The sequence below is a fragment of the Podarcis erhardii genome (assembly GCF_964252035.2).
Source record: "Podarcis erhardii genome assembly, chromosome: 9".
Classification (NCBI taxonomy): Eukaryota; Metazoa; Chordata; class Lepidosauria; order Squamata; family Lacertidae; genus Podarcis; species Podarcis erhardii.
This window is the reverse complement of record NC_138512.1, coordinates 70,029,949-70,056,067: the sequence shown is the minus strand read 5'-3', so window position 1 is coordinate 70,056,067 and position 26,119 is coordinate 70,029,949. Positions and strand designations below refer to the sequence as shown.

Below are 26,119 nucleotides of genomic sequence, written 5' to 3'. Positions count from 1 at the left end.
CAGGAAAAGAGAGTTTTTAGCAGGGTGTTCTGGGAAGAAGAAAGGCTGGGATCCATCTTGGGCAGGATGGCTGAAGGCTGGCTGGGAGAGAGGCCTTGGACTTGAGGGCTGCAATTCTGTGGAGGACAAGGCCCTCTTGAAATGACCGTGCTGTAAGATCTGGACTCATTCCATGCAGACTGAAGGTGTTAATAGGTGAAAAAACCATATTTCTTCAAGTTACGACAGTCTCTGCCGCTTCTCAGTTCTCCAAAGGAACACACACCCTGGAACCCTCTATGATCTTGCTATTGCTCAGAAATGTGTTTCCAAATCTTCTGTTTTCTCCATATTTCCATATCAGTCTGCAACTTTTTTCTTTAGAAGGCTTCACAAAAGTTCACCAGCATTTCTGGGCACCCAACAGCATTTTAAAAACTGATATCTGTGTTAATATGGCACACAGTACACATTGGAGAATTTTGCATTGCAAAAATTCGGAGAAGTGTGGAATTTCAAGGATGTCTGTATCCCAATTTGCACCTTTCCCCCCAGAAAGCACAAAATAAGTCTGTGCACCTTTAAATATGAACTGAATCAAGTTTCTCTCCCATCTCCAAGTCTTCCTCAGTCCCTTGCTTTTCTTTTATGCATGAATCCCCTTCAGATTCTCAATCTTCTGCAAGACCTTCGTCTTTCCCTCCTTCTTTTCCATTCCCTCCAATGTCAGTGGTTGCTTTGCTTCCCGGCCATTTTCACTTCTCCACCTCCACTTGGCAACTTTCCTTGTTCCTTCTCGCGCTGCAGCCTCCTCCATGCTCCTTCCACACGAGACCTTGCACAATGCGATTAGCCAAGACTTCCAACCGGCGCTCAGTTGCAGCAGGAGGCGTGAAACCCCTCACTGGTGTTCTCTGCAAACGTGCTGTGCATGTGCTTCTACAGCTGGGAGCTGGCCTATACTCTCAGCCAAACATGGACGCAGCAGTGTCCTCATAGGACCCAGATCTGCTTCATGACCTTCCAAAGGAACTGAAAGCTCAGCAGAACAGCAGTCGAGTGAATCAACAGCACAGTGACCAAGACTGCGAGCCTATTGGCGCTTTTTGGTCAGAGGAACCCTCCACCTCAGCAGCAGGGGAAGATACTTATGGGAGGGAAGAGTATTCTTTCATTGAATCATCACATTGAATCACAAAGACATCTTCAGGACAAAACTGAGGCAGGCAAGCCAGCTGGAATTGGGAGAAAGTGATGTATGGAAGTGAGAGCTGGACCATAAAGAAGGCTGATTGCCGAAGAATTGATGCTTTTGAATTATGGTGCTGGAGGAGATTCTTGAGAGTCCCACAGACTGCAAGAAGATCAAACCTCTCCATTCTGAAGGAAATCAGCCCTGAGTGCTCACTGGAAGGACAGATCGTGAAGCTGAGGCTCCAATACTTTGGCCACCTCATGAGAAGACAAGACTCCCTGGAAAAGACCCTGATGCTGGGAAAGATGGAGGGCACAAGGAGAAGGGGGCGACAGAGGACGAGATGGTTGGACAGTTCTCGAAGCTACCAGCATGAGTTTGACCAAACTGTGGGAGGCAGTGGAAGACAGGAGTGCTCTGGTCCATGGGGTCACGAAGAGTCAGACACGACTAAATGACTAAACAACAACAACAATGAGGGCCTTAATAGACAGGTGTATTGAGTACTCTCATAAGAACATAGAAGCATAGAATTGTAGAGTTGGCCGGGGCAGGATGTCCAACTAGTAGATCATGGTCTACCGGTAGATCCCCAGCTGATCCTGGTAGATCAAGGGATCCTTATCGTGTACAAAACATTATGGGGGGAAAGCCAAAAAACTCTGTGCAATCCTCCCCCAAAAAGCTCAGCAACTCTGGGTACTTCCCCTCCTAAAAGAAGTTCAACAAGAAGTTCTGGGCAATCCACACACCCCCACACTCCTCCCCCCTCCAATGACAATGGGTAGATCACCGCAAGTTTTTTTATACTGGGAGTAGATAACAGTCTCTTGGAAGTTGGACATGCCTGAATGCAGGAATCTCAGCTAAAGCATCCATGACAGATGGCCATCCAACCTCTGTTTAAAAACCTCCAAGGAAGGAGAGTCCACAACCTCCCGCTATTTCTGTCAGAAAGTTTTTCCTGATGCTGAATAATCTCCTTTCTTGCTACTTGAAGTCATTGTTTTAAGCCCCACCGTCCAGAGCAGGAGGAAACAGACTTGTTCCCTCTTCCACGTGACAGCCCTGGAGATATTTGAAGATAGCTATCCTATCTCCTCTCAGTCTCTTCTTTCCCTAAGCTATAGCTCGGGGCCCTAAGCTATAGCTTATTTAGCTTATACGTAAATCCAGCAGTGAATTGAACTATAAAGAAGTGTAAACTAATATGGACATATTGACAGTTATTGTATTGTTCGTGTGAGGTGACGCCCCTCACTCTTTCTCCCTGCTTTTTAAAAATAAATTTGCAGTTAAAACACTTCTTGTGTTTTTGCATTCAAACAAGAATGAGGAGAAACACATGAAATTGTCAAAAAAGTCAGGATCTGGATGAGAGATGGATGATGCTGTGTGGACAATGTGGAAGAGACACTTTCACTGGGTACACCAAATGAATCTTAATGTGCTCTGTGTATTCAGCCTCTGTAGGAAGGTCATCAAACAGCACTGGGGGCACAGACCTCGCACATTCATCCCCACAGATTTCCTGTCTGTGCTTACCTAACATGTTTTGTTACATCTGCATCACCCTGCAGACACCCTGTCAAAGCGAAACTCCTTCTTTGACCAAACCATCAACTGAAAAATTCTGATTTACATTACTATTTACAATAACCAGAGAATGTTAAGCTATAACAAGAAGACGGAAGTTTTGTGCATTCACACAAAAATCCACAGCAAAAGCAAATATGCCAACATTTTTTTAAAAAAAAAAACGTAACCAAGGTCATTGTGCCAGCTTGAAAGAAAGAGGAAATAACGGGATTTGGTTCTAGGGCATGTTAGATACTAAACTTTTGCGCAACTCCTGTACAGAATTTTCAAGTCTTTCCATTATATTGGTAATAGCAGACCGTCTCGAGAGAAGACCCTTGTGCACCTACGTTGGCAAAAATTCATTTACAAATTTTATTTGTTTTGTTTATTTCCGAATATGTAAACTGCTCTGCATTTAAACAGAACAGAATATAGAACACAATACAAACTGTAAGATACTGTAATGTTAACAACATTAAGCCAATAAGGATTTAAAGCTACAGAAACAAAACACACTTAATTTGGGAAGACTTGAGGGGGGAGTAGAAGAACAGTTTTCAATGAATGTCAAAAGCACAAGTATCGGGCTTGCTTCATGTCTAAGGCAAGAAAATCCCAGAGAGCTGGTGTCACAATACAAAAAGCTTTGGGTTGCAGCATACTTTACCTAAGAGGTATTCAGAGATCTAAGTGTCTGGGGTGAAATGTTCCTATGTTTTCTCTATGCTCCTATGCTCCTGTTCTCTCTCTCTCTCTCTCTCTCTCTCTCTCTCTCTCTCACACACACACACACACACACACATGGGCCCCCCCAAGAGAGTGGGGCTCTAAACTATAGCTTGTTTAGCTTATATGTAAATCTGTTTCTGAAGATGGATGGATGTGCACACTCCATACATTTCAAAGCACATTATTTCTCCTGAAGTATCCCAGATCTGGTAGGTTCTTAAGGCTGCTGGGAACTGTAGTTCTGTGAGGGGTGAACTACAGTTCCCAGGATTCTTGGGAGAAAGGTTCTTGAGAGCAGAAGTAGGTCTACAGGACCTACACAATTATTCAAGCCTGCTAACTGCTGTTAACAGCAAACTGCTAAGTCAATGTGACTCGTGACCTATCTTGGGTGATGACGCATTATCCTAATAAAAAGTAGTCAACCAATCTATGGGACTCAGTCAGAGACCTGTATGGATTGTGTATGGAGTCTTAGTTACTGTACTGTACTTAGTTACTGTGATGAGTCAGATAGCTGCTATGAGCACTCTGTGTATGCTCTTTAACTATGCTGTTTCTGAACAACTTTATTTTCTCAAGAAAAAGTTTTCTTCTGTTTGTGAAGAAGACTCTGCCTTGATTAATTTACCGCTGTGGGACAGGGAGGGTGTGTTTTAAAGTTACAGTATGTAAGCAGTCAGTATCACGGTCATTGGTATTTAGGCTGCCTGGCAGCCATCATCAGGTTTACCCTAAAAAGCTGTTAAGCACAGGATTTTTCTGAATTCATCAGAGACAATATGTCCAGCTTCCAGGGCAGATTCTGACTTTTCTGTACCTTCTGTTCCCCACTTGAACTGTCAATAAGACATTTTTCTGCTGATTTCTTTTGATGGTGGTTGTAAATCCCCTCTCATGAACATTCTTTAGAGGCAGCAAACTTTTGAAGAGGGGGCATTCCCAATAAAGCCGTTATCACGACAAAGAGGAAGGGGACGAGCTCTTTTCTATTGAAGATTCCAAAATGCCCTGTTTGCGAGAATAATTGGGGTAGGAGAAAGGGAAATGGGGGAAAAAAGTGCTGGTTCAGTTTACAGATTAGACCCCTAACTCTGCCAATAACCATCTTAGGGGCTTTTTTTTTTCCAATTTCAGAATGCATGCATTCAAACCAGACCAGTAAGAAAGCAAGTTCCCCTGTCTGAATGATTGTGGGAGATCAAGAGCATAACTTCCTTTTAAACTATTGTCTTTTGTCTGAAGGTTTGTTCTGCTATTGCACCCCACTTTTTGGGAACCATTTTTTCTACCGATAGATAGATAGATGATAGATAGATAGATAGACAGATCGATAGACAGAGATAGATAGATAATGTTCCAAACATTTTAAAAACAAAACAAAACACCAGAATGAAAAATGTGAGTAGTAACACTTCCTTCAAATATGCCTGGCTGCTTGTGCCTTTCCTCGTTTGTAGCCACTGAGTCAAGTCAGAGCATTGACTAACAAGTGAGTTGTTTAGTCATTAGACAAGAGGAATCATTGGGGTTCCTAAAGAATGTTGTTTCCCCCTCCCCTTTAGTATACTTCTGCATCATTTCCTAGTCCCTGGGATCACTGCAGTTCGCCCTTCCTTTTCTTCTAGCAACTGGATATTTCCTGTGGTGGTTTTCTCTGAGATCAGGTACTCTCTAGAAGTTTAACAAAAAAAACCGCTACACAATGAGTTTGTGTGGATGTCAAAGAACCCCACACTCTCCCCAAATGGCGGTGCAAACTGAATTCTTTGCAGAGATCCGAGATCCTTAAATGTCTTCTGCTGCAAAGGTACTCATTAATTAAGACAGGCATGTCCAAAGTCCGTTTCGGAGGAGGCCTCATCCGGCCCACCTGTCAATCCTAAAAAAAGGTTAACAACTTTGGTTGGCCCTCACGCATGTTCACTTCATCAATCTGGCCCTCTTTGAAAAAAGTCCCTGGTATACATGCAACGGTATATGTGTTTACTCAGAAGTAAGTCCTTTTGCTTGTAATGGGGCCTACCTCCAGGTAATTGGATGCAGGACAGTAGTCCTTGTGCCTTTAAGAATGGTGTAGTAGATACCTAGCATGTGCTTGGTTGTTGGGGCTGCCACTGTCCTTTCCCCCCCAAATTTTTTTATTGGTTTTCACAAAATTGCAAACACACAAATAAACAAACAAACATAAACCATAACCTTATTAAAATTAATCTTACTAACATTGTTAAGTGACTTCCTCGCATCCCCCTGGTTGAATTTCAATGCAGATCCTTTTAACTGTTTTCCAAACAAAGTTCTTATGAGCTTAACTTAAACACTTAACATCATTCTATCTTACCAATTCAACATTAAACATATTGATTCATCACTTAACTTATTTAAATCCTAAGCCTATCTAGTAGGTAAAGGTAAAGGGACCCCAGTCCATTAGGTCCAGTCATGGCCGACTCTGAGGTTGCAGCGCTCATCTCGCTTTATTGGCCGAGGAAGCCGGTGTACAGCTTCTGGGTCATGTGACCAGCATGACTGAGCCGCTTCTGGCGAACCAGAGCAGTGCACGGAAATGCCGTTTACGTTCCCGCTGGAGCGGTATCTATTTATTTACTTGCACTTTGATGTGCTTTCGAACTGCTAGGTGGGCAGGAGCAGGGACCAAGCAACAGGAGCTCACCCTGTGGCGGGGATTCGATCCGCCGACCTTCTGCTCAGCAAGTCCTAGGCTCTGTGGTTCAACCCAGAGCGCCACCCACGTCCCAAGCCAATCTAGTACTTGCAAACTATTTCCAATTAATTTAACTTAATGTATTTAACTAAGGGGCTGCCACTGTCTTGCTCTGTGCTGTGATCTGGTGGCTTAAGATGCAACAGCAGCACTTCTGGTCTCCTTTCCTCCTGTCTTGGCAGGATCGGGCTATAACTGTTGCCCTCAGGAAGCCAAACCACGTCTTCGGGCGAGGTAGAGGGCTGTTCCCAGTGCTCCTGAGGATCATGCCACTGGTGGCAGAGAACTGCAACCCTTCAGATGTTTATGGACTGCAACTGCTCATCGCCCCTGACTATTGGCCATGTTTGCTTGGGCTGATGGGTGTTGAAGGACCACAGGCCAGCCATTCCTGGTCTACAGGCACTTTGATCCCTATTCTTCCTGCACAGCTACAGTTCCCAAAGTAGTTTAACAGGGAACTCTGGGAGTTGTCGCTCTGTGAGGAGCAATGATTCTTCAATATCAACTTCGTTGGACTGGTCATGTTGTGCGGATGCCTGATGATCGTCTTCCAAAGAAACCACTCTATTCCGAACTTGAAAATGGAAAGCGTAATGCTGGTAGTCAACGAAAGAGGTTCAAAGACTCTCTCAAGGCAAATCTTTAAAAATGTAGTATAAACACTGACAACTGGCAAACACTTGCCTGTGAGCGCTCCAATTGGAGAACAGCCTTTACCAAAGGTGTCATGGGCTTTGAAGACACTCGAACTCAGGACACAAGGGAGAAATGTGCTAAGAAGAAGGCATGCTTGGCAAATTCTCACCAGATGAACTCCTGCCCAGAAACCAATGTCCCCACTGTGGAAGGACGTGTGGATCCAGAATTGGCCTCCACAGTCACTTATGGACTCACTGTTAAAACCATGTTTATGAAAGACAATCTTACTGGGCTATGAGGGATCACCAAAGAAGACGACGACAATACTAGCAGAAGGGAGGTTTTAGACTGTTTTGCAACCATGAGAGAGAGAGATTGAGAGCACACAGAGGGAACTTAGAGGAAGAATCACAGGAGCTGCTTGAATTGGCTGTCATTTCCCCCTTGCTACTTGTTGTTAGAATTCCTGCATACCAGGAGAGGCGATCCCATAGGTACGTGGTTCCTAGGGGTGTCTTAACATCTCTCAGCACCCTGAACAAACTACATTTCCCAGGATTCCTGGCAGGGAAATATGGCTGTTTAAAGGGGCAGAGTAGTGTTTCAAATGTGTAGAGGTTGCCTTCGTACCATGGAGTGCTTAGAAAAAGAGATGACAGAAGAACAGAAGAAGAGAAGAAGAGTTTGGATTTGATATCCCGCTTTATCACTCCCCTTCAGGAGTCTCAAAGCGGCCAACATTCTCCTTTCCCTTCCTTCCCCACAACAAACACTCTGTGAGGTGAGTGGGGCTCAGAGACTTCAGAGAAGTGTGACTAGCCCAAGGTCACCCAGCAGCTGCATGTGGAGGAGCGGAGACGCAAACCCAGTTCCCCAGATTACAAGACTACCGCTCTTAACCACTACACCACACTGGCTCACACAGCAGCCGGAAAATAAAGTAAATTGCTGAAGCAGAGAGAAGACAGAAGCGATGGAATCTTGAAGGAGAAGGTGGCAAGACCTGTAATGGAAAGGTAGCTTAGAAAGGAGAAGTGAAAAAGAACATTGGTTTTGTTGGAAGTTTTCTGTGCTTCAAATTGCCAATTCAGCAATACAAATTCAGAGGCAAAGGATGGGAAGTGGACTATGATGCAACTTTGCATATATGATTTCTAAAAATAGTCCCTTGGCTGATGATGTAAAGGCCGGCTCTATGGAATAAATAGAGCCCGTCTTGGCCACCAAAACTGCACCCTGGCAAGCGCTGAAGGCTGAGTTCTCCCTTTGCTGAGTGTGCAGCTGACAACCGAATCCAGAATGGGATCCCGCTTCCTGGCTGTGCTGTTTGCCCTGCTTCTTACCTCCCACATCAGCTACGCAGGTAAGTACCATCGTGGGGTTTTCTTCTCCTGCTTTCCCCCTCTGATTGGTCATTCATGATTACAATCTTAAGTTTATCCCTTTGATTCGTTTAATGTATTTCTATACTGCCCAGTAACCAAGGTCCTCTGGCCAATTTACAGAATGGAGGTTAAAAACCATCAAATTTATAAAGCAAACTGCTTTTGTCTTTTGTTTCCCTGCCACCCTTTTGTCCATGGAGCTCGATTCTTTGCCTCACAACAATCCTGTGAGGGAGGGCTGGGCCTGAGAGACAGTAGCTACCCTTTCTCTTCGAGGTGGGCAGAATTCTGAACCTGTCAGAAATGTTATTTACTTTTACATTTCTATACTGCCTTTGCTCCAGAGAGTTTGAGGTGGGACAGGGCTCCCCCCCCCAACTGCTTGCTTGCTCGCTCAGAAACTAAAGACCAGACCTATTGAGTGAGCTGAAAGGAAGCAGCAAACATTGACTGTACTATTGTGCCTCCTCTAGAGCATTTGCCCTTCTCCTGGTTTTCTCCAACCCCATCGTTCTGCCCGGACACTGAGGTCCAGCGCCGAGGACCTTCTGGTGGTTCTCTCGCTGCGAGAAGCCAAGTTACAGGGAACCAGGCAGAGGGCCTTCTCGGTGGTGGCACCCACCCTGTGGAACGCCCTCCCACCAGATGTCAAAGAATACATCTGAAGGCAGCCCTTTTTAGGGAAGCTTTTAATGTTTAATAGACTATTGTATTTTAATATTTTGTTGGAAGCTGCCCACATGGGTGGGGTATAAATATATTTTATTATTATTATTATTATTATTATTATTATTATTATTATTATTATATTGGCAGCCTTTGCCTCCCTTCCCAAGAAATCATTGAGAAACTACAGTGGTACCTCAGGTTACATACGCTTCAGGTTACATACGCTTCAGGTTATAGACTCCGCTAACCCAGAAATATTACCTTGCGTTCAGAACTTTGCTTCAGGATGAGAACATAAATCGTGTAGCGGCAGCAGGAGCCCCATTAGCTAAAGTGGTGCTTCAGGTTAAGAACAGACCTCCAGAACAAATTAAGTTCTTAACCCGAGGTAACACTGTATAGGATTAGTGCTAAACAATGTAGAGATGCTGTTCTCAGTAGGCAGTTCTGCCAAGTCCCAGGTGTTTTGAAATGCCTTTATGTCTGCCTAGAAATCTCTCAAATTCTCAATCGCTGTATCTTCTGCCTGCAGCTATCTTTGATCCGACAATAGGCTGCAAATGTGCAAAAGTAAGGTCCAGATTCGTCCCTCCTTCTCTATACGAAAGTGTCAGTATTTTTCCGCCTGGAAGCGCCTGCAACAAGATGGAAGTAATGTAAGTGACCTCAGTCATGCATGGCCATCATAGCAAAGATCCAAAATAACTTCCACATTTCCTACATAACTTAGGGTTGCCATATGTCCGAAATTCCACCCCTGCCAACCTCTCCGAAATGCTGCAGTTGGAAGCAGTGTCCAGGCAGAAATCGCTTAAAAATGCCTGGGAAAATCTGGAGGCATGGCAACCTATGTTTTCTTTAAAAAATACATCAAACAACAAAAAAATAGCTCAATGATTTTGGGCAAAACAGTTCAACAACTTTTCTGCCCTGATTTTCACTACAAAACAAATTCCTTCCAGTAGCACCTTAAAGACCAACTAAGTCAGTTCTTGGTATGAGCTTTCGTGTGCATGCACACTTCTTCAGATACACGTGCATGCACACGAAAGCTCATACCAAGAACTGACTTAGTTGGTCTTTAAGGTGCTACTGGAAGGAATTTGTTTTGTTTTGACTATGGCAGACCAACACGGCTACCTATCTGTAACTGATTTTCACTGTTATGGCAATCGTAACATAACTAATTACTCCCCCCCTCCATCTTTCAACTGATTTCTGTCTTCTGGTGTGGAAACAAGCCCCGTGTAAGTGTTCTGTATATAAAAAGAACATGCTAAAGTTATTTGTGGTTAAGCCCAAAGGGTTAAGTTCACTGACACTTAAAAGCGCAATTCTTTGCAGGTTTACCTGGAAGTAAGCCTCACTCTCTTCAGTGGGTCTTATCCCTCATTAGCAGATTTCCTCTATTTCCTCTTTGCAGACTGGCAATTGCTGCACTGCGACGGCTCAGTCAGTAGAGCATGAGACTCTCAATCTCAAGGCTGTGGGTTTGAGCCCCATGTTGGGCAAAAGATTCCTGAATTGCAGGGGTTGGACTAAACGACCCTCGTGGTCGTTTGAGCTGGTGTACAGCTTCCGGGTCATGTGGCCAGCATGACTAAGCCGCTTCTGGTGAACCAGAGCAGCGTACGGAAACACCGTTTACCTTCCCGCTGGAGCAGTACCTATTTATCTACTTGTACTTTGACGTGCTTTCGAACTGCTAGGTGGGCAGGAGCAGGGACCGAGCAACAGGAGCTCACCCCGTTGTGGGGATTCGAACCGCCGACCTTCTGACTGGCAAGTCCTAGGCTCTGTGGTTTAACCCACAGCGACACCCACGTCCCGCTGTCCGCATTACTTGCCATTAAATATCACCCTGGCATGTGCTGTATCATGCCTATGGTGGGAAACCTCTGGCCTATGTGGTCCTAACTGACCTCCCCATTTGGCCCATGAGGTCCTTCTGGTTACAAGAGATGTTCACGCATTATGCACCACACATGTAAAGGTGCTTTATGTGAATAACATTCCTGCATCTCAGGGGGTTGGACTGGATGACCCCCGGGGTCTCTTCCAACATTCTATGGTTCTATGACTGCGCAGATGCTGGTTTTCAAAGTCAAAATAGCAACTAGATGCCTGAAAAAATGTAGAGTAGCAATTGCAGGTCTGCTGTACTTGCATTGCTGTTCCTGTGCGCAGGCTGCAAGTTGTCCTTCCTTGTTATCATAGAAGGAAACACAAAACTGATTAGACAAATAGGTGGGTGACTTAGCCAGCGTTCAGCTCATAGCTTAGCAGGGGGCTGGAGATTGGTCTCTGTGGCCACCAAGCAGTCTCCTCTCAAAGGTTTCTTGACGAGGCTTCCAGTTCAGCTTGTCTGCTTTGCACAAAACTGCTAATTCCAAATTCTTTCCACTTTTCTTGTTTGACAGAATCACAATCAGGGAGAAAGGAACCAAAGTATGCGTCAATCCCGAAGTAAAATGGGTGCGGAATTTAGTGAAGATAGTTAAAGGTACGTAAATTCCAATAGACATTCCCCTCCCTGGCTGCCTTTGAGCCTGTGAACTGGTCTGTCTAGCCGGCCCAGCATTCTCTAACAGCCTGGAAGCAACATTCAATAATAATAATAATAATAATAATAATAATAATAATAATAATAATAATTTATTTATTTATACCCCGCCCATCTGGCTGAGTTTCCCCAGCCAATCTGGGCGGCTTCCAACAGAACACAGAACACTAAAATACAATAACCTATTAAACATTAAAAGCTTCCCTAAACAGGGCTGCCTTCAGATGTCTTCTAAAATTCTGGTAGTTGTTGTTCTCTTTGACATCTGATGGGAGGGTGTTCCACAGGGCGGGTGCCACTACCAAGAAGTCCCTCTGCCTGGTTCCCTGTAACTTGGCTTCTCGCAGCGAGGGAACCACCAGAAGGCCCTCGGCGCTGGACCTCAAGGTCTCTGCTCTCCTACTTGGAGATGCCCCTGCCCCTGCCCCTGCCCCTGCCCCCTTCCAGTGCTGCTAAAGGATGCATTTCAGATACCATGCACTTTGACCCTAGAATGGAATTTCCCCATCTTTTAAATAAGCAGCCTGCAGAATGTGCAGGCCGCCAAGCTGACCGCAGTATTACTGGATTCTTGCCCACAGGCCTGCCGCGAAAAGAAAAGAGGAAGTTTTCTGATCCTCAGCCTCTCTGTTCACCTTGGCTGGGGGTCACAAGTTCCGCAGGGCTGTGTCAACACAGAAAACGCGCTTTTGTGATTTTAACCATATTCCATTTCTTTTTTTATTTACAATTCAATCGCAGGAACTCAAAGGTCTGGTGGTGGTGCTGTTGCTGCTGCTGCTGCTGTGAACTGAGGTCTGTGATGGCCCTGGAAGGCAAAAGGATGGATGATGCCCCAGCCAGTCCCAAATGTGAAGCTTGATACTTTTCCTCTCTGCTTTTCAAATTCTGTCTGCCCAAGGAAATGGTGGGAGGGGGAGACCCAGGGGCGGAGGAAGGGAGGTGCAGTGGGGGTGGGCCACCCCACTGAGGGGGGTGACAAAATGCTGGGCGGCACTCACCGCAGGGCCTGCAGCGTGCCCAAGCCACTTGTCTCTCCTGGGAGCGACACGGTGGCTTGGGCTCCCACAGGTTCCGCGCTGCCCCATGTGCTGGTCCTGGGGGCTAACCGAGAGGCGAGGTCCGAGTCCAGTCCGAGGTTGAAGGTGTGGTATGGAGGCTGTCCGTCAAAGCTGTAGCTGGGTCCAAGGTGGGGAGTCGGGTGGGATCAGGAACTCTGACAGAAGAGCAGGACAGGGTGCAGGCAGGAACAGGCTAGCGACAACGTTGCTCCCGCAACCTGGGACTGGGCTGGCTGGCTTTTATCTGCCCCGAGGCATAGGACGGCCCCGGTCCACAGGTGACTCGCCTCTCCTGGCCTGGAGGCGAGCACTACTCCTGCAGGAACTTAGTTCCCTCCGCCTCTCTGCCCTGAGCCTCTGCAGCTCAGGAGAGGCTAGAGGGTTACTGGACTCAGAGGCAACCTCCTCCTCCCCTGATGGGGCTGAGAGTGGAGCACCTGCAGGCAATGGGTCCTCCATCACCTCAGGGGTCAGAGCAGACTCAGTTGGTGCCTGCACCTGAGGATCCAGCACAGGTGAGGACCCTTCAGGCTCAAGCCCCAGCCCCGGCTCAGCTGGTTCTGGAGGCGGGGACTCCTGTGCAGGCTGGGATTCCTCAGGTTCAGCCTCCGAGTCCGAATCCCAGGCCATCACACCCCAAACGGTCCGCCCACCTCCTCTCCATCAGCTGTAGGGTGGTTGAGTGGGAGGAGGCAGGCAGACAGACACCTCAGAGCCCCCCCCCGAGTGTCCTGCCCTGGCTGGCCCCACCCCCATGGCAGCTGGCCCCGCCCTTGGACGCATGGCACGTGCACCGCCCAATCGGCTTGCTCCACCGCTGGGGAGACCCCCAATCTTGTCCAAGCTGTAAATTAGACTGGGCTTGCATTTCTGAAAATCTGCCTCTCTCTCTCTCCAGCTCTACAGTTCTGTGATCCTAACTCCACCTCTCCGCAAAATTGTAGCTTTAGGTGAGACTTAGGGAGACTTCTGCAGATCCTCAGGATATCTTAACACGACATTAGTATGAACTGTGCGAGATTTTCAGAAATGCAAAATTGCGATAAACTGTATGGGTGGTTGTGGGGAGGTTTGCCTGAAATTGAGAAGTGGCAGCTGTTGTTCCCACCGTGTGGTTGGAAGAAAATCTGATTGGGTTGGGGGTCAAGCAGGAAAGTAGAGATGTTCCAGTTCTGCTTGCCTTTTCCACATGTGCCACTGTAGCCCCATATCTCTCCTCCACACCCTCCATTTTTCTCTGTCATTCTGTGTTTTGAAATGCAGGTCTCTCCCTTCCCATAAATGCAGTTCCCAAAATTCTCATGTTTGGCCTTTCTTAGTTCAGCCTGTTTTCAGAAGCCTGACCACTTGCCTTCTAGCAGAATCAAAATATATTTAAAATACTGCTGGAGCAGGTATTGCAATATGATTAGAACCACGGAAGAATAATGTGGCAATTCACTTGTTAGCATAATTGAAGGCCATTTAAAAAAACAAAAACGTGCTATTATATCTTCTAGCAGACTGTTGCTGTTTCCTGTAATCTGTTTTCTTTTTTAAAAAATTTATAATCCCGCAAGAATGTGATTATATTTAAAGTGATTGGGGTTTTTTTGTTACTGTATGTTTAAGAACATAAAAGTCAAACAATAAAATTTATCTCGCTAAGTGATGTGTCTCCTTTTAATCGGATTTTAGAGAGTACTGGGTTTGGGGCCTTCACACAAAAGCATTTGGTGAAGCTACAGAAGCACTCAGAAGTGAAAGTCTTATATTTTGCTAGCAGGGCAATTCTACGAAAATGTCAACCTACAGACTCTTTTTTATTTTCATATATAAGTCTGTATCATTCTAAAGATGATTTTGCATTACGTTTCATTACCTGGCAATAGTTTTTCAAACAGGCATTTTACTTGTGTGTAAAACAACCAAAAACATGACATGCAATATGACTAAGAATTTATCTGTTCTCCACCCCCTAAAGTTGTGTTAAAGAGCTCTCCAAGAGGTTAATTATCCTTTGTTTTATTGATACATTTGCCTTCTTGTCTGCTGAAATGACAATAAATTTTATGTTAGGGACAAAATCAGATGCACTTAGGGCAATACAATTTGGTTGGTTGAGCCTGTTGCATTAGTCACAAAAACACACATTCCTCCCTCTCTCAGAGAACAAATGAGGATTCTTTGGGGTTGTACTTTAGCAAGGTGTTGAGCAATGCTATTTCTCTAAAAAAAGAGGTGCTGGAACTCACAATGAACACCTCCCTTGATTAATAAAATAATAATAATAATAATAATATTTTATTTATATCCCACCCTCCCCAGCTGAAACCGGGCTCAGAGCGGCTAACAACAGTAAAATTACACAGCATTCTAAAATCAATTCATTATAAAATCAGTTCAAATCAAATTAATGGCAACCCAATGGTTGGGTTGGCTAGAGTTCTGTGAAGAATTACCAAAGGAGGGGGTCAGGCTGTGCCTTGGCCAAAGGCCTGTTGGAACAGCTCCATCTTGCAGGCCTTGTGTAAAGATGTCAAGTCCCGCAGGGCCCTAGTCTCTTGTGGCAGAGCGTTCCACCAGATCGGGGCCACAGCCGAAAAGGCCCTGGCTCTGGTTGAGGCCAGCCTAACCTCTCTGTGGCCCGGGACCTCCAAGGTGTTTTTGTTTGAAGACCGTAAGGTCCTCCGTGGGACATACCAGGACTTTGAATTCTGTGACTCAAGGGCCAGTCGACGCCCAGGGTTTTCTTACAGATTTTGTTTCATCCTGACATGCAATAGTGATGCTTGCAAGCAATACAATAATAATAAATAACAATAAATAAATAAATAAATAAATAAATAAATAAATAAATAAATAAATAAATAATATGGCTGAAATCCAGGACCATACATGGGGGAAACAGCAATTTCCTAAGCAAAACCCTCTGGGAGCAACGAAACACCTTCTCCAAAGCCTATCAGTTCAGTTTTGATTGAAAAAGTTGTGCTGATATGGACAAACTATTGCAGGGATCATTCCAAATGTACGGGAGCTGTGACGTGTTCCTGGGCATATGCAGAGTGCATGTCCGTCCTCAGGCAGGGATGAGCAACCTGCAGCCTTGCAGATCTTATCCAGGTGAGTAGCCTCCAGCCCTCCATGCTATCTGGGGCTGATGGAAGTTGGAAATCCAATAGCATAGGCAGGTGCTGCATGTCAAGATCCTACATTGGCTCCCCGTACGTTTCCGAGCACAATTCAAAGCATTGGTGCTGACCTTTAAATCCCTAAATGGCCTTGGCCCAGTATACCAGAAGGAGCATCTCCACCTCCATCATTCAGCCCAGACATTGAGGTCCAGCGCCGAGGGTCTTCTGGCGGTTCCCTCCCTGAGAGACGTGAGGTTACAGGGAACCAGGCAGAGGGCCTTCTCGGTGGTGGTGCTGGCCCTGTGGAATGACCTCCCATCAGATGTCAAGGAAATAAACAACAATCTGACTTTTAGAAGACATCTGAAGGCAGCCCTGTTTAGGGAATTTTTAAATGTTAGATGTTTTATTCTGTTTTTAATCTGTTGGGAGCCACCCAGAGTGGCTGAGGAAACCCAGCCGGACAGACAGGGTATAAGTAATAAATTATTTATTATTGTTGTTGTTGTTGTTGTTGTTGTTGTTGTTGTTGTATTATCCCCACTGGTTAGGGGGTCAGGGGGTCTATGGAAGCTTGAGCCCTTTCAAGTTTTAAAGGACTCAACTTCTCGCTGAAAAAAAACAACAAACATCTTTATCACAGGGTACATTTTCAAGAGGAGATGTAGGGAAGCAGGAATGTTCAAGTTGCGCTCCCTGTGTTGCTTTCAACCTCCTTCTCTATTTGTCTCAGGTGTCTGAGAACACTGAACTTTCCTCCATAAACACAAGGCCACACTGCGCTCTGGTGGGCAGAGAGATCTCTGCAAGTCCCATTGCAATGAGTTCTTTTCAGTGACTAGCAGTTCATTTGCCAAATGTTGTGCAAATCAGCCTTGCAAGAGGGTTAAGAAAAACAAAACTCCTCTGAACTAACTTGTAGATCTCTTGGTCTATCTGTAGACTTTGAATTCTGTGACTCACGCCCAGAGTTTTCTTGCACATTTTGCTTCATCCTGACATGCAATTGTGATGCTTGCAGGCAATACTATTCCTATTATTCACAACAGACCCGTCGAAGCTCTTTGTAATGACGAACTTAGATTTATTAATTTTAGTGGTTCTGCCTTGGCTCCCTTTATATCCCTTCTGAGCCAAAGGGATCTTACTGAAGATAGGCAAGACTGCTTGCTAGTTTCTTTCTTTATATATGCTGTACTTCCACATATAAAGGTAAAGGGACCCCGACCATTAGGTCCAGTCATGGCCGACTCTTGCGGCGCTCATCTTGCTTTACTGGCCGAGAGAGCCGGCGTACAGCTTCTGGGTCATGTGGCCAGCATGACTAAGCCGCTTCTGGCAAACCAGAGCAGTGCACGGAAACGCTGTTTACTTTCCCGCTGGAGTGGTACCTATTTATCTACTTGCACTTTGACATGCTTTTGAACTGCTAGGTTGGCAGGAGCAGGGCCCAAGCAACAGGAGCTCACCCCGTCGTGGGGGTTTGAACTGCCAACCTTCTGCTCGGCAAACCCTAGGCTCTGTGGTTTAACCCACAGCGCCACCTGCGTCCCTTCCACATTTACATGCATATAAACTGGCAGGGAACTGGCAGGACACTGAGGAGTGGGCACCGGGAGACGAGGGGTTGTAGATTGGCTTGAAAGAGGGGTTCAGTAAACGGGGAGCTTATAACAGCCAGGAGACGAGAGACAGTTTAATGTTTAATGACTGGCGTATAAATAATAAAATTATTATTATTATTGAATAGGATGTCCCTATTTACATTGGAGAAATGTTGGAGGGCATGATTTTTTAGGGGAAGATTAGAAGCAGAGGCACAAGCCATCTTCTTAAAAAAATTAAATCAAGTGTCACGGTCCGGTTCACGGGCGATCGAAGTCCCGGCAGGGGACGTCAGGACCGGGGGGCAAGATGGCAGGGTGGGAGCAGGAACGGGGGTCCAGGAGTCAGGAGCCAGGAAGCCAAGAGTCCAAGGGTCAGAGAGCCGGGAGTCAAGAAGTCAGGGGTCCGAGGGTCAGGAAGCAAGGAGTCACAAAGTCAGTGGTCTGAGGATCAAGAAGAAAGGAGTCACGAAGTCAGTGGTCCGAGGATCAAGAAGCAAGGAGTCACAAGTGTAGAGAAAAAGAAGGCACCTTTTATCATATGTGGTGGACGTGTCCCAAGGTTAAGGACTTATGGGAAAAGATTTATAATGAATTGAAAAAAATGTTGAAAAACACATTTGTTAAGAAACCAGAAGCCTTTTTACTTGGAATAATAGGATTGGAATTGTCCAAAAAAGATGTTAGATTATTTTTGTATGCTACTACAGTGGCAAGACTGCTATTAGCTAAAAATTGGAAATCTCAAGAAATACCAACTGTAGAAGAATGGCAGATGAAGATGTTGGACTTTTTGGAGCTGGCCGACCTGACTGGAAGAATCTGCAATCAGAAAGAGGAGGAAGAAATTTAAAGATTATCTAAATACTGCAATATAAGATAATTAGAAGTCACTTGAAAGTATCAATTAGGTTTAGGCTTAGAATAAGATTGAGTTGTAAAGTATTATGGATTAAGACTAATAAGAAAAGAGAATAAGATAGTAAATTGAAGGAGTTAATTTTATTAGAAAGAGGAATTTGGAAAACTGTTATAAGGTGATACAATGAAATTCAGATAGGGGTGATTTGAGGAAGTCAGATAACAATGTTATGAGAATTAGGTATTAGAAGAAAGAATTTTTCTTTTGTGTTTAATTTTATTGTATTGTAATTTGTTTTCTTTGTTGTGTGTTTTGTGTTTCTTTGTTATGTCATTTGTGATAAATGTGGAAAATTAATTTGAAAATTTGAAAAAAAAGAAAAAGCAAGGAGTCACGATGTCGGGGGTCCGAGGATCAAGAAGCAGGGAGCCAAAAAGCTGAGGATCAAGTATCAGGAAGCAAGAAGCCAAACGCAGCAAGGCAGGAAGTGTATTGCTATGGCAAAGAGCCAAAGGGAAATGCTGACCTTATATCCCTTCCCAGCTCTTGCCACCAGGTGCTGTGAGTTGCCAATCGGCCTCACCTGTGCAGCTGCGCCTTGCCTCTCCAGAACAAACTTAGGAAGGCTCCAGCCCTGCAAAGTCCTATTGGTCACAGGGCTTGGCTCCTGCGCACACACCTGACATCAAGACTCCTTGCGCTCTGCTCTGTTCCCTCTTTCATCCTGCCCAAGGGACCCTGTCCTTTGTCTGTCCCTCAGAGCTGGCTGTCACACAGGGCTGGACTTCGGCGATGGCAGCTTCTCCTCCTCCTTGCCCGCTTTCCAGCTGCCACCATGAGCTGCCCGAGAGAGGAGGCCGGCAGCAGCAACAGACATGGAGAGGCAATAGGATGCTCCCTCGCACTCAGGGCAAGCGCTATCTCAACCTCCGCCTTGTGCTCAGTGGTGGCAGCACTGCAGGGTGGATGGCTGGGAACCAGGGCCGGATTTAGGTTTGATGAGGCCCTAAGCTACTGAAGGTAATGGGGCCCTTTATATGCCCAGCTGTCCTTTGTCAACAACAAATTGTCGCTGCTGTTTTTTTGTGTAGAATATATGCTATATGGTAATTTATGGGCCTAGCAGGTATCGAAAGCCATTTGCACATAACAAAATGTGTCTTTTATCCAAGTAATTGTTGAACTGAAATACAATTAAGAAGAAGTATATTAATAGCGAAATAATTATTAAGCTCTAACTTAAAATGATTTTTTTATTCGTAACAAACTTACTAATGCAAACACACTGGCATTTGGCAATAACAAAATAGAAACGCAATTTACAAAGACTCATAATCTAGTCTCTAGAAACTTGCTACAACATTAAATAATAATAATAATAGGAAACCAGTGATATTTTAGGGAGCAGGCTAGCAGGCTTAATTACTTAACATCAGAGGAGCCTACACAACACAAAACACTGTTGCTGTATGTAGGTTTTATTTTATTTGTTTTTTAACTTATATTTTGGAAATGTACATTCAGGTTTTTTTCTTCAATTTTTTTGCCCCCCCCCCAAGAGAGTGGGACCCTAAGCTATAGCTTGTTTCGCTTATATGTAAATCTGGCACTGGTGGGAATAGGGACATTCTGGGAACAATTCAGAAGCTGGGACGGCTTTTGTAATTCCGGGACCGTCCCTGGAAAATTGTGACCTTGGAGGGAATGGCAAAAGGTGTGTGTGGGGGGGAAAGTTCCACAGCACAAATAGAAATCCTTGCCCTGCCAAAACTATGAATATTGACTGTGAAATTTGCTCTGATGTTTCTTCAATTTGCACGGGTTTTGCATCATTCACTGTTTGACTTCCACTAGTCACAGGCGAAGGGTTTTCCCACTGCACAGTTTTTCAGGCCCTGAGACCTTAGCTGGCCCTGATGTACAAGGTGAAGACAGAACAACGACTTCCTTTGTGGCTCTGTTTAGGTCTTGGCAAGAAACCCCCCATTTTTGTCCTTCCCTGTTTCCTTTCTATTGCAGAACTCAAAAGGAAGAAACGTTTTTTGCTAAGAACAAAAATAACCTGAGTTGCGTTTCTTTCTTGTCCTCCTGCGTCTCAGAGAATAGAAAATTAAAAGACATGTTCCGTATCTCTCCCATGCATTTGGCTACTCAGTCCATGGCCACTACTAGTCGTGATTGCTTTATAATTTCCAATATTAAAGACAAGATGCCTCTGAACACCAGTTTTTGGGGATCACAAGTGTGGGAAATGCTGTTGTGCTTGTGCCCATAAGGCACTGTGAATTTTTCAACTTTCAAATTCCAAAAATTAGAGGTGCTAAGAAGTTGTAACCTGACTTGGGAATGCAAAAGATATTTGGGTTAAATTTAAAATGATTGCCAAGTACTTGCAGTTATACAATAGAGTGATGATGATGAAGAATGTTGTTGTTGTTGTTGTTCAGTTATACCCCACCCATCTGACTGGGTTGCCCCAGCCACTCTGGGTGGCTTCCAACACATAAAAAACCCACAATAAAATATCAAGCATTAATTGTAACAATCTGATCCAATATAAAAGTCACAATAACTTTAAAATAAACAGCTTATATCAAACAAAGCAATATTCAACAATCCATCAGATTCTAATACTAAGCAGTAAAATGAAACACCAGCAAATAATAATTTAGCAGTTCACATTTATCAATCACAATAATTACCAGTCTATAATCAATAAAAATAGCAGCAAATCACAATTCATAAACTACTACAAAACATACAAAACCTTGTAAAGGGATCAAACTGAGAAACAAAAACACACAACTTATAAAACCTTTTATTTTAAAAAATCCCTGAACGCCTCTCTTCCAGCTGCTGCTGTTCTCAAAGTTGTTGTTGTTTAGCATTACCTGACATTTTCAGAAGGTAAAATTACAATTCTTTGGTTTTCTGAGAACAGTTTGTGCTTTCTAATCAAATGCAACTTTACCAAGCTAAATGTTGTCCCGTCACAAAAATAATCACAGATTTGAATTCCTCACACCCAAAAACATACTTTTAAGATCCCTCGCTGAAGAAGTTTGCAAAAATTAATTTTCACCCCCTAAAATGAAGTTCCCTTTTGCCTCCTGCTTGTGGCACCATATTCATTCCTCTGCAACCAGGCCTTTGGCTGTTAAGGAATGTTCGCATGTTAAAGTGTGGGGGGGGAGAGTTCTTTAAATGCATTTCTTCCCTTTGGCTTTAATGAATATCCAAGTTTTGTTTTGCTTTTGCAAAGTTTCTTTGAGTTGCCTGTGCTGAGAAAAAGCAGGAATAAATCCAATCATCATCATCACTAGCCAGTTGAAAAGCATAATAATTAAAGCCGTTAAAAAACCAATTACAGCCATTAGATCAGGATGAGATCAGGATCCTTCCGTTCAAGGAGGTAACAAATAAACCAATGAAATGACTTATGGCAGGGGTCAGCAAAATTTTCTAGCAGGGGGCCGGACCACTGTCCCTCAGACCTTGTGGGGGGCCAGACTATATTTTGAAAAATAAATAAATGAACGAATTCCTATGCCCCACAAATAAACCAGAGATGCATTTTAAATAAAAGCACACATTCTACTCATGTAAAAACACCAGGCAGTTAAGTCAAGTTAAGCTAAGCAGATATATAAGATTGAATGTTTCATTATTAAGATACAAAATTACAATCTCAATAATAAAGTTACAAAATAATAACAAGGAAGTCACGCACGGGTGGAGGGAAGACACAGGGCAAGAAATAAGAAATGAATAAATGCTGGTACATAATGAAATGTGAAAATGTGAATTTACAAATATAATGTATATGTATCGATATGTAAAGATTTCATATATGTATTGCAACATTAATAATAAATAAAGTGCAAAAACAAAACAAAACAAAAATACCAGGCAGGCCTCACAAATAACCCAGGGATGCATTTTAAATAAAAGGACACATTCTACTCATGTAAAAACACGCTGATTCCCGGACCGTCCGTGGGCTGGATTGAGAAGTCGATTAGGCCGAATCCTGCCCCCGGGCCTTAGTTTGCCTACCCATGACTTATGGATACCTTTTGCTGCTGCCGTTGTAGGGAGTTAGATTTGAGTTTAAGATTAAGGTAAAGATAATCTCCATCCTCCCCCGCACCCTGGAAGGGAAACTTCAGCAGAAGAGAAGTTTGCTGGATGTTACCATATGTGATGTGTGGAAAATTTGAATAGCTTTTCAGCTGGGGCTCAGAAGGAGAAGTGGCACAGACATTGAGGTGATTCCCTTGCTGCATTAACCCCAAGAGCAGGGGGTACCCCCAAGAACCCAAAAAACTTAAGCGATTGCAGTCACTTCCTGACACAGTTTGTGATTCTGAGCAACTTTGGTGGGCAGTTAGCCTCCAGCTGCATTCAGAGATGCCTGCCATGCATTCTCGGTGGTGGCACCCCCCAACAGAATTTCCCCTCAGGGGAAATCCAGCAGCAGGCCCCCTCTTTGTATGCATTCTGGAAACTTCACATATGTGGGCTTTAAAAATCTAGACATTTGGTGAGCACTTTTACAAAGTTTTTAGCCTGCTGCTGGTATCTGCAATATATTATAGCATGTGTACAATTCTGCACCATTCAACGTCAGGCCTTTAGTGCAGGAGAGGTTAAGGGGGGACACTGGCCCACCAAGCTCCACCTGTCCTTATCTGGTCCCACACCTACCTACCCGCCTCTTGCAACTGGCCAGGGAGTGTGTGGCGAAGCTGCATGTCTGAGATTTATTCTAGCCTAGGTATTTTCATACTTTAATTTCAGCTGAGTAGGGAAGAAAAGTTCTTAATTCTGGAGAAGGCTGACTGCTGGAAAGCATGAAAACTCCTGATGTTTTGCTGGGGTTGTACATGCTTTGCTGGTCACAACGGTTGAAGTGTGGTGGCATAGCAACAGATAGCAGGCCCATGTTGGACAGGTCGTGGGCCAACTGACATGTCGTGACATGTGTGTGGGTGTGAATCAGGGCCCCAACTCTTTCCACACATCCACACATCCTGATGTAGAAGAAAGAAGACTCATCAGTGGTGGCTGGTGGGGCAGAAGGCAGGGAGGTCAACAGCAGGGGGCGCCCAAGCCAGCAGCTGGCAGAGCTGACTCATCCTCACTGCTAAGTTCTACAAGGGCAAACCTAAGGAGGAGGGAGCTGGTGGGCAACACCACCCCCAGGATTGGTTGTAAGTAAAAAGGCAGGCAGATGTGGGCAGGGAAAGTGACTGTGGGTGGGCTGAGATGGATGGGGCACTGAGACATTTAGGTATGACCAAGCAAAACATGTCTCTACCCCCATTGTTCATCCTAGACACTGAGGTCCAACTCCAAGAGCCCTCTGGTGGTTCCCTCACTGTGAAGAAAAAGAAGAAGAAGAAGTAAAAGAAGAAGAAGAGTTTGGATTTGATATCCTGCTTTATCACTACCCAAAGCGGCTAACATTCTCGTTTCCCTTCCTCTCCCACAACAAACACTCTGTGAGGTGAGTGGGGCTGAGAGACTTCAAAGAAGTGTGACTGGCCCAAGGTCACCCAGCAGCTGCATGTGGAGGAGCGGGGATGCGAACCCGGTTCCCCAGATTACGAGTCTACCACTCTTAACCACTATACCACACCGGCGAGAAGTTAGGTTACAGGAACCAGGCAGAGGGCCTTCTCAGTAGGGGCGCCCGCCCTATGGAACTCCCCCATCAGATATCAAGGAAACAAACAACTATCTGACTTTTAGAAGCTATCTGAAGGAAGCCCTGTTTAGGGAAGTTTTTAATGCTTGATGTTTTATCGTGTTTTTAATAATCTGTTGTGAGCAATCCAGAGTGGCTGGGGAAACCCAGCCAGATGGGTGGGGTATAAACAATAAACAACAACAACAACAACAACAACAACAACAACTTATATTCTCAGTAGAGCTGCTGTATTAAACTACAGTGGTGCCTCGGGTTACATACGCTTCAGGTTACAGACTCCGCTAACCCAGAAATAGTACCTCGGGTTAAGAACTTTGCTTCAGGATGAGAACAGAAATCGTGCTCTGGCAGCGGGAGGCCCCATTAGCTAAAGTGGTACCTCCTGTTAAGAATAGTTTCAGGTTAAGAACGGACCTCCAAAACGAATTAAGTTCTTAACCCGAGGTACCACTGTACAAGTTGAAAGCCAGCCTTACCAAAGAGGAAAGATCTTGAATGGTTTATTGTGCCTGATCGCGACCAATTCCCGTAAAACGCTAAGCAAATAGTACTGTAGACAAAAGCAGGAATTACCCTACTTGTAAAGAAGTCAGTCCATGCGGGAAGACACTTGTAACCTCAGGAGTTGCTCTTAGGTCAAGGGTCACCAGTCTTTTCAAACCCAAGGCACATTTGAATCATAGCACGGCTGAATTGGAAGGGACCCTGACGGTCATCTATTTCAACCCCCTGCAACGTAGGAATTTGGAAGCCTAACCAGCTGCCGAAGGTACCACGGAATACCAATGCCACAGAGGAGAAACTACACAAAAAAAAAATGAGATTTTAAGTTGCAAACAGACTCATAAACAGGACAGACACTCAAAAACAGGGCTGAAGTGCTCCTGACTGCTGATGTTAAATCTCAATTTCTTAATAGGGCTATGTTTAAAACTTTTTTGAGTTTCTGCCCTGTTTTTTGAGTTTGCTTGAAACCTAAAACTTCAATTTCTTATCACTACTGCCTGATTCTCTTAAATAGGGCTACGTTTAAAACTTGTCATTGAGGTTTTCATACCTTTTTTGTAAACTCGAGGAAGCGTTTTCAGCCCTGCTCTTTAGCTTGTTTGATGTCACTTAAAATCTTATAATTTCCTTCTGAGGAAACTGATTAGTTCAGTGAAACGAGTTTTGTAGCCGGCATCCCGTAAAGTTTATTTTTTGATTTTGGTTATTTAATTCAATTCTATAGTCGATTACTTCTCATTTCAGGGATTTCTTTTTCTTTTCAAAAGTTTTTATTGTTAAAATAATTCAGCATTAATACGCACATATTGAGAATATGCAAGCATACAAGCATACATTTCATACAATCCTTAAAAATATTCAAACATACCTACATTCAGTCCCACAGATAATTCCTTTTCCCATCACCATCTACCACCCCTCACCCCACCTTTGTGTTAGACTTCCAATCTACTCAATTGCAATTTCTTTCCACGTCTATTACTTTCTTTCACACACCTTTAACCTAATTTCATGCTTCTTTTTCTATTACACATTGTTATCCATCTTATTTAGTATTTCAGTATTTAAAACGGAACTTATTTATTCTAATAGGAGTTTCTGATTTTTCAATATGGTTTTGCAAGGATCCTTTAAACACCTTCCAGTCCCTGTCTGCCTTCTCCTTTGAGATCCTTCCAATTTCTCCCATTGTTTTGGAGATATTGTAGTACTCCAATAATTTGGCAAGCCACTCTATTTTTGTCGTTTCAGGGATTTTCACGGTAATTCTTTTGCTTTGTGTAATTTCTTGGTTCCGTGACTGTCTTCTTTCACAGAGGAGAAACTGGCTTTGAGCCCCACCCCACAGGCTAGGCGCACCATCTATGCGGGGCCATGGGGGTTGAGGCTCCCCCACAGTCCTCTGGCGGCTACATGCACATGCGACAGGATGTGTTCGCTTCACACAAGCACGCCACAAGGCTTCTGCATGAAATAGGTGACTCTGATTGAGACTGGAGACAGTGGCAAAGGGTCATGAGCTGTTCCGCCTGTGCCACAGTCTCTAACCAACTTTCCCTCCTTCCCACACTATCTATTAAAGGCACCCCAGACTGGTGAATTGAGTTTTTTTTTGAGCTTGTCCTCTGCAACATGTTACTGAAGCAATAGTAGCACATTGCTGATGGATTTATATCAGAGTGTCTGCACATCATTCCGCTGTATTAACTTGTTTCTGAGCACAATTCAAAATGTTGGTGTTGACCTTTAAAGTCCTAAACGGCCTCGGCCCAGTATACCTGAAGGAGC

The 26,119-nt window shown here is 44.4% G+C and overlaps 1 protein-coding gene across 1 annotated transcript; it reads left to right on the top strand.

Annotated features, from left to right (window-relative positions):
• The first annotated feature begins 7,988 nt into the window (after nt 1–7,988).
• On the top strand, nt 7,989–11,436 carry LOC309350398 (C-X-C motif chemokine 10-like). Its single transcript, XM_081877450.1, has 3 exons — nt 7,989–8,214; nt 9,438–9,561; nt 11,326–11,436. Exons 1-3 carry the CDS (start codon nt 8,151–8,153, stop codon nt 11,414–11,416), a joined length of 279 nt encoding a protein of 92 aa, XP_081733576.1. The 5' UTR covers nt 7,989–8,150; the 3' UTR covers nt 11,417–11,436.
• The last annotated feature ends 14,683 nt before the right edge of the window (nt 11,437–26,119 follow it).

Excerpts from the sequence above, each read along its gene's own strand:
- LOC309350398 (XM_081877450.1), top strand. The coding sequence starts at position 8,151 with ATGGGATCCCGCTTCCTGGCTGTGCTGTTTGCCCTGCTTCTTACCTCC. Across the intron at positions 8,215-9,437 it reads CTCCCACATCAGCTACGCAG|CTATCTTTGATCCGACAATA; the intron begins GTAAGTACCATC and ends TTCTGCCTGCAG. Across the intron at positions 9,562-11,325 it reads TGCAACAAGATGGAAGTAAT|AATCACAATCAGGGAGAAAG; the intron begins GTAAGTGACCTC and ends CTTGTTTGACAG.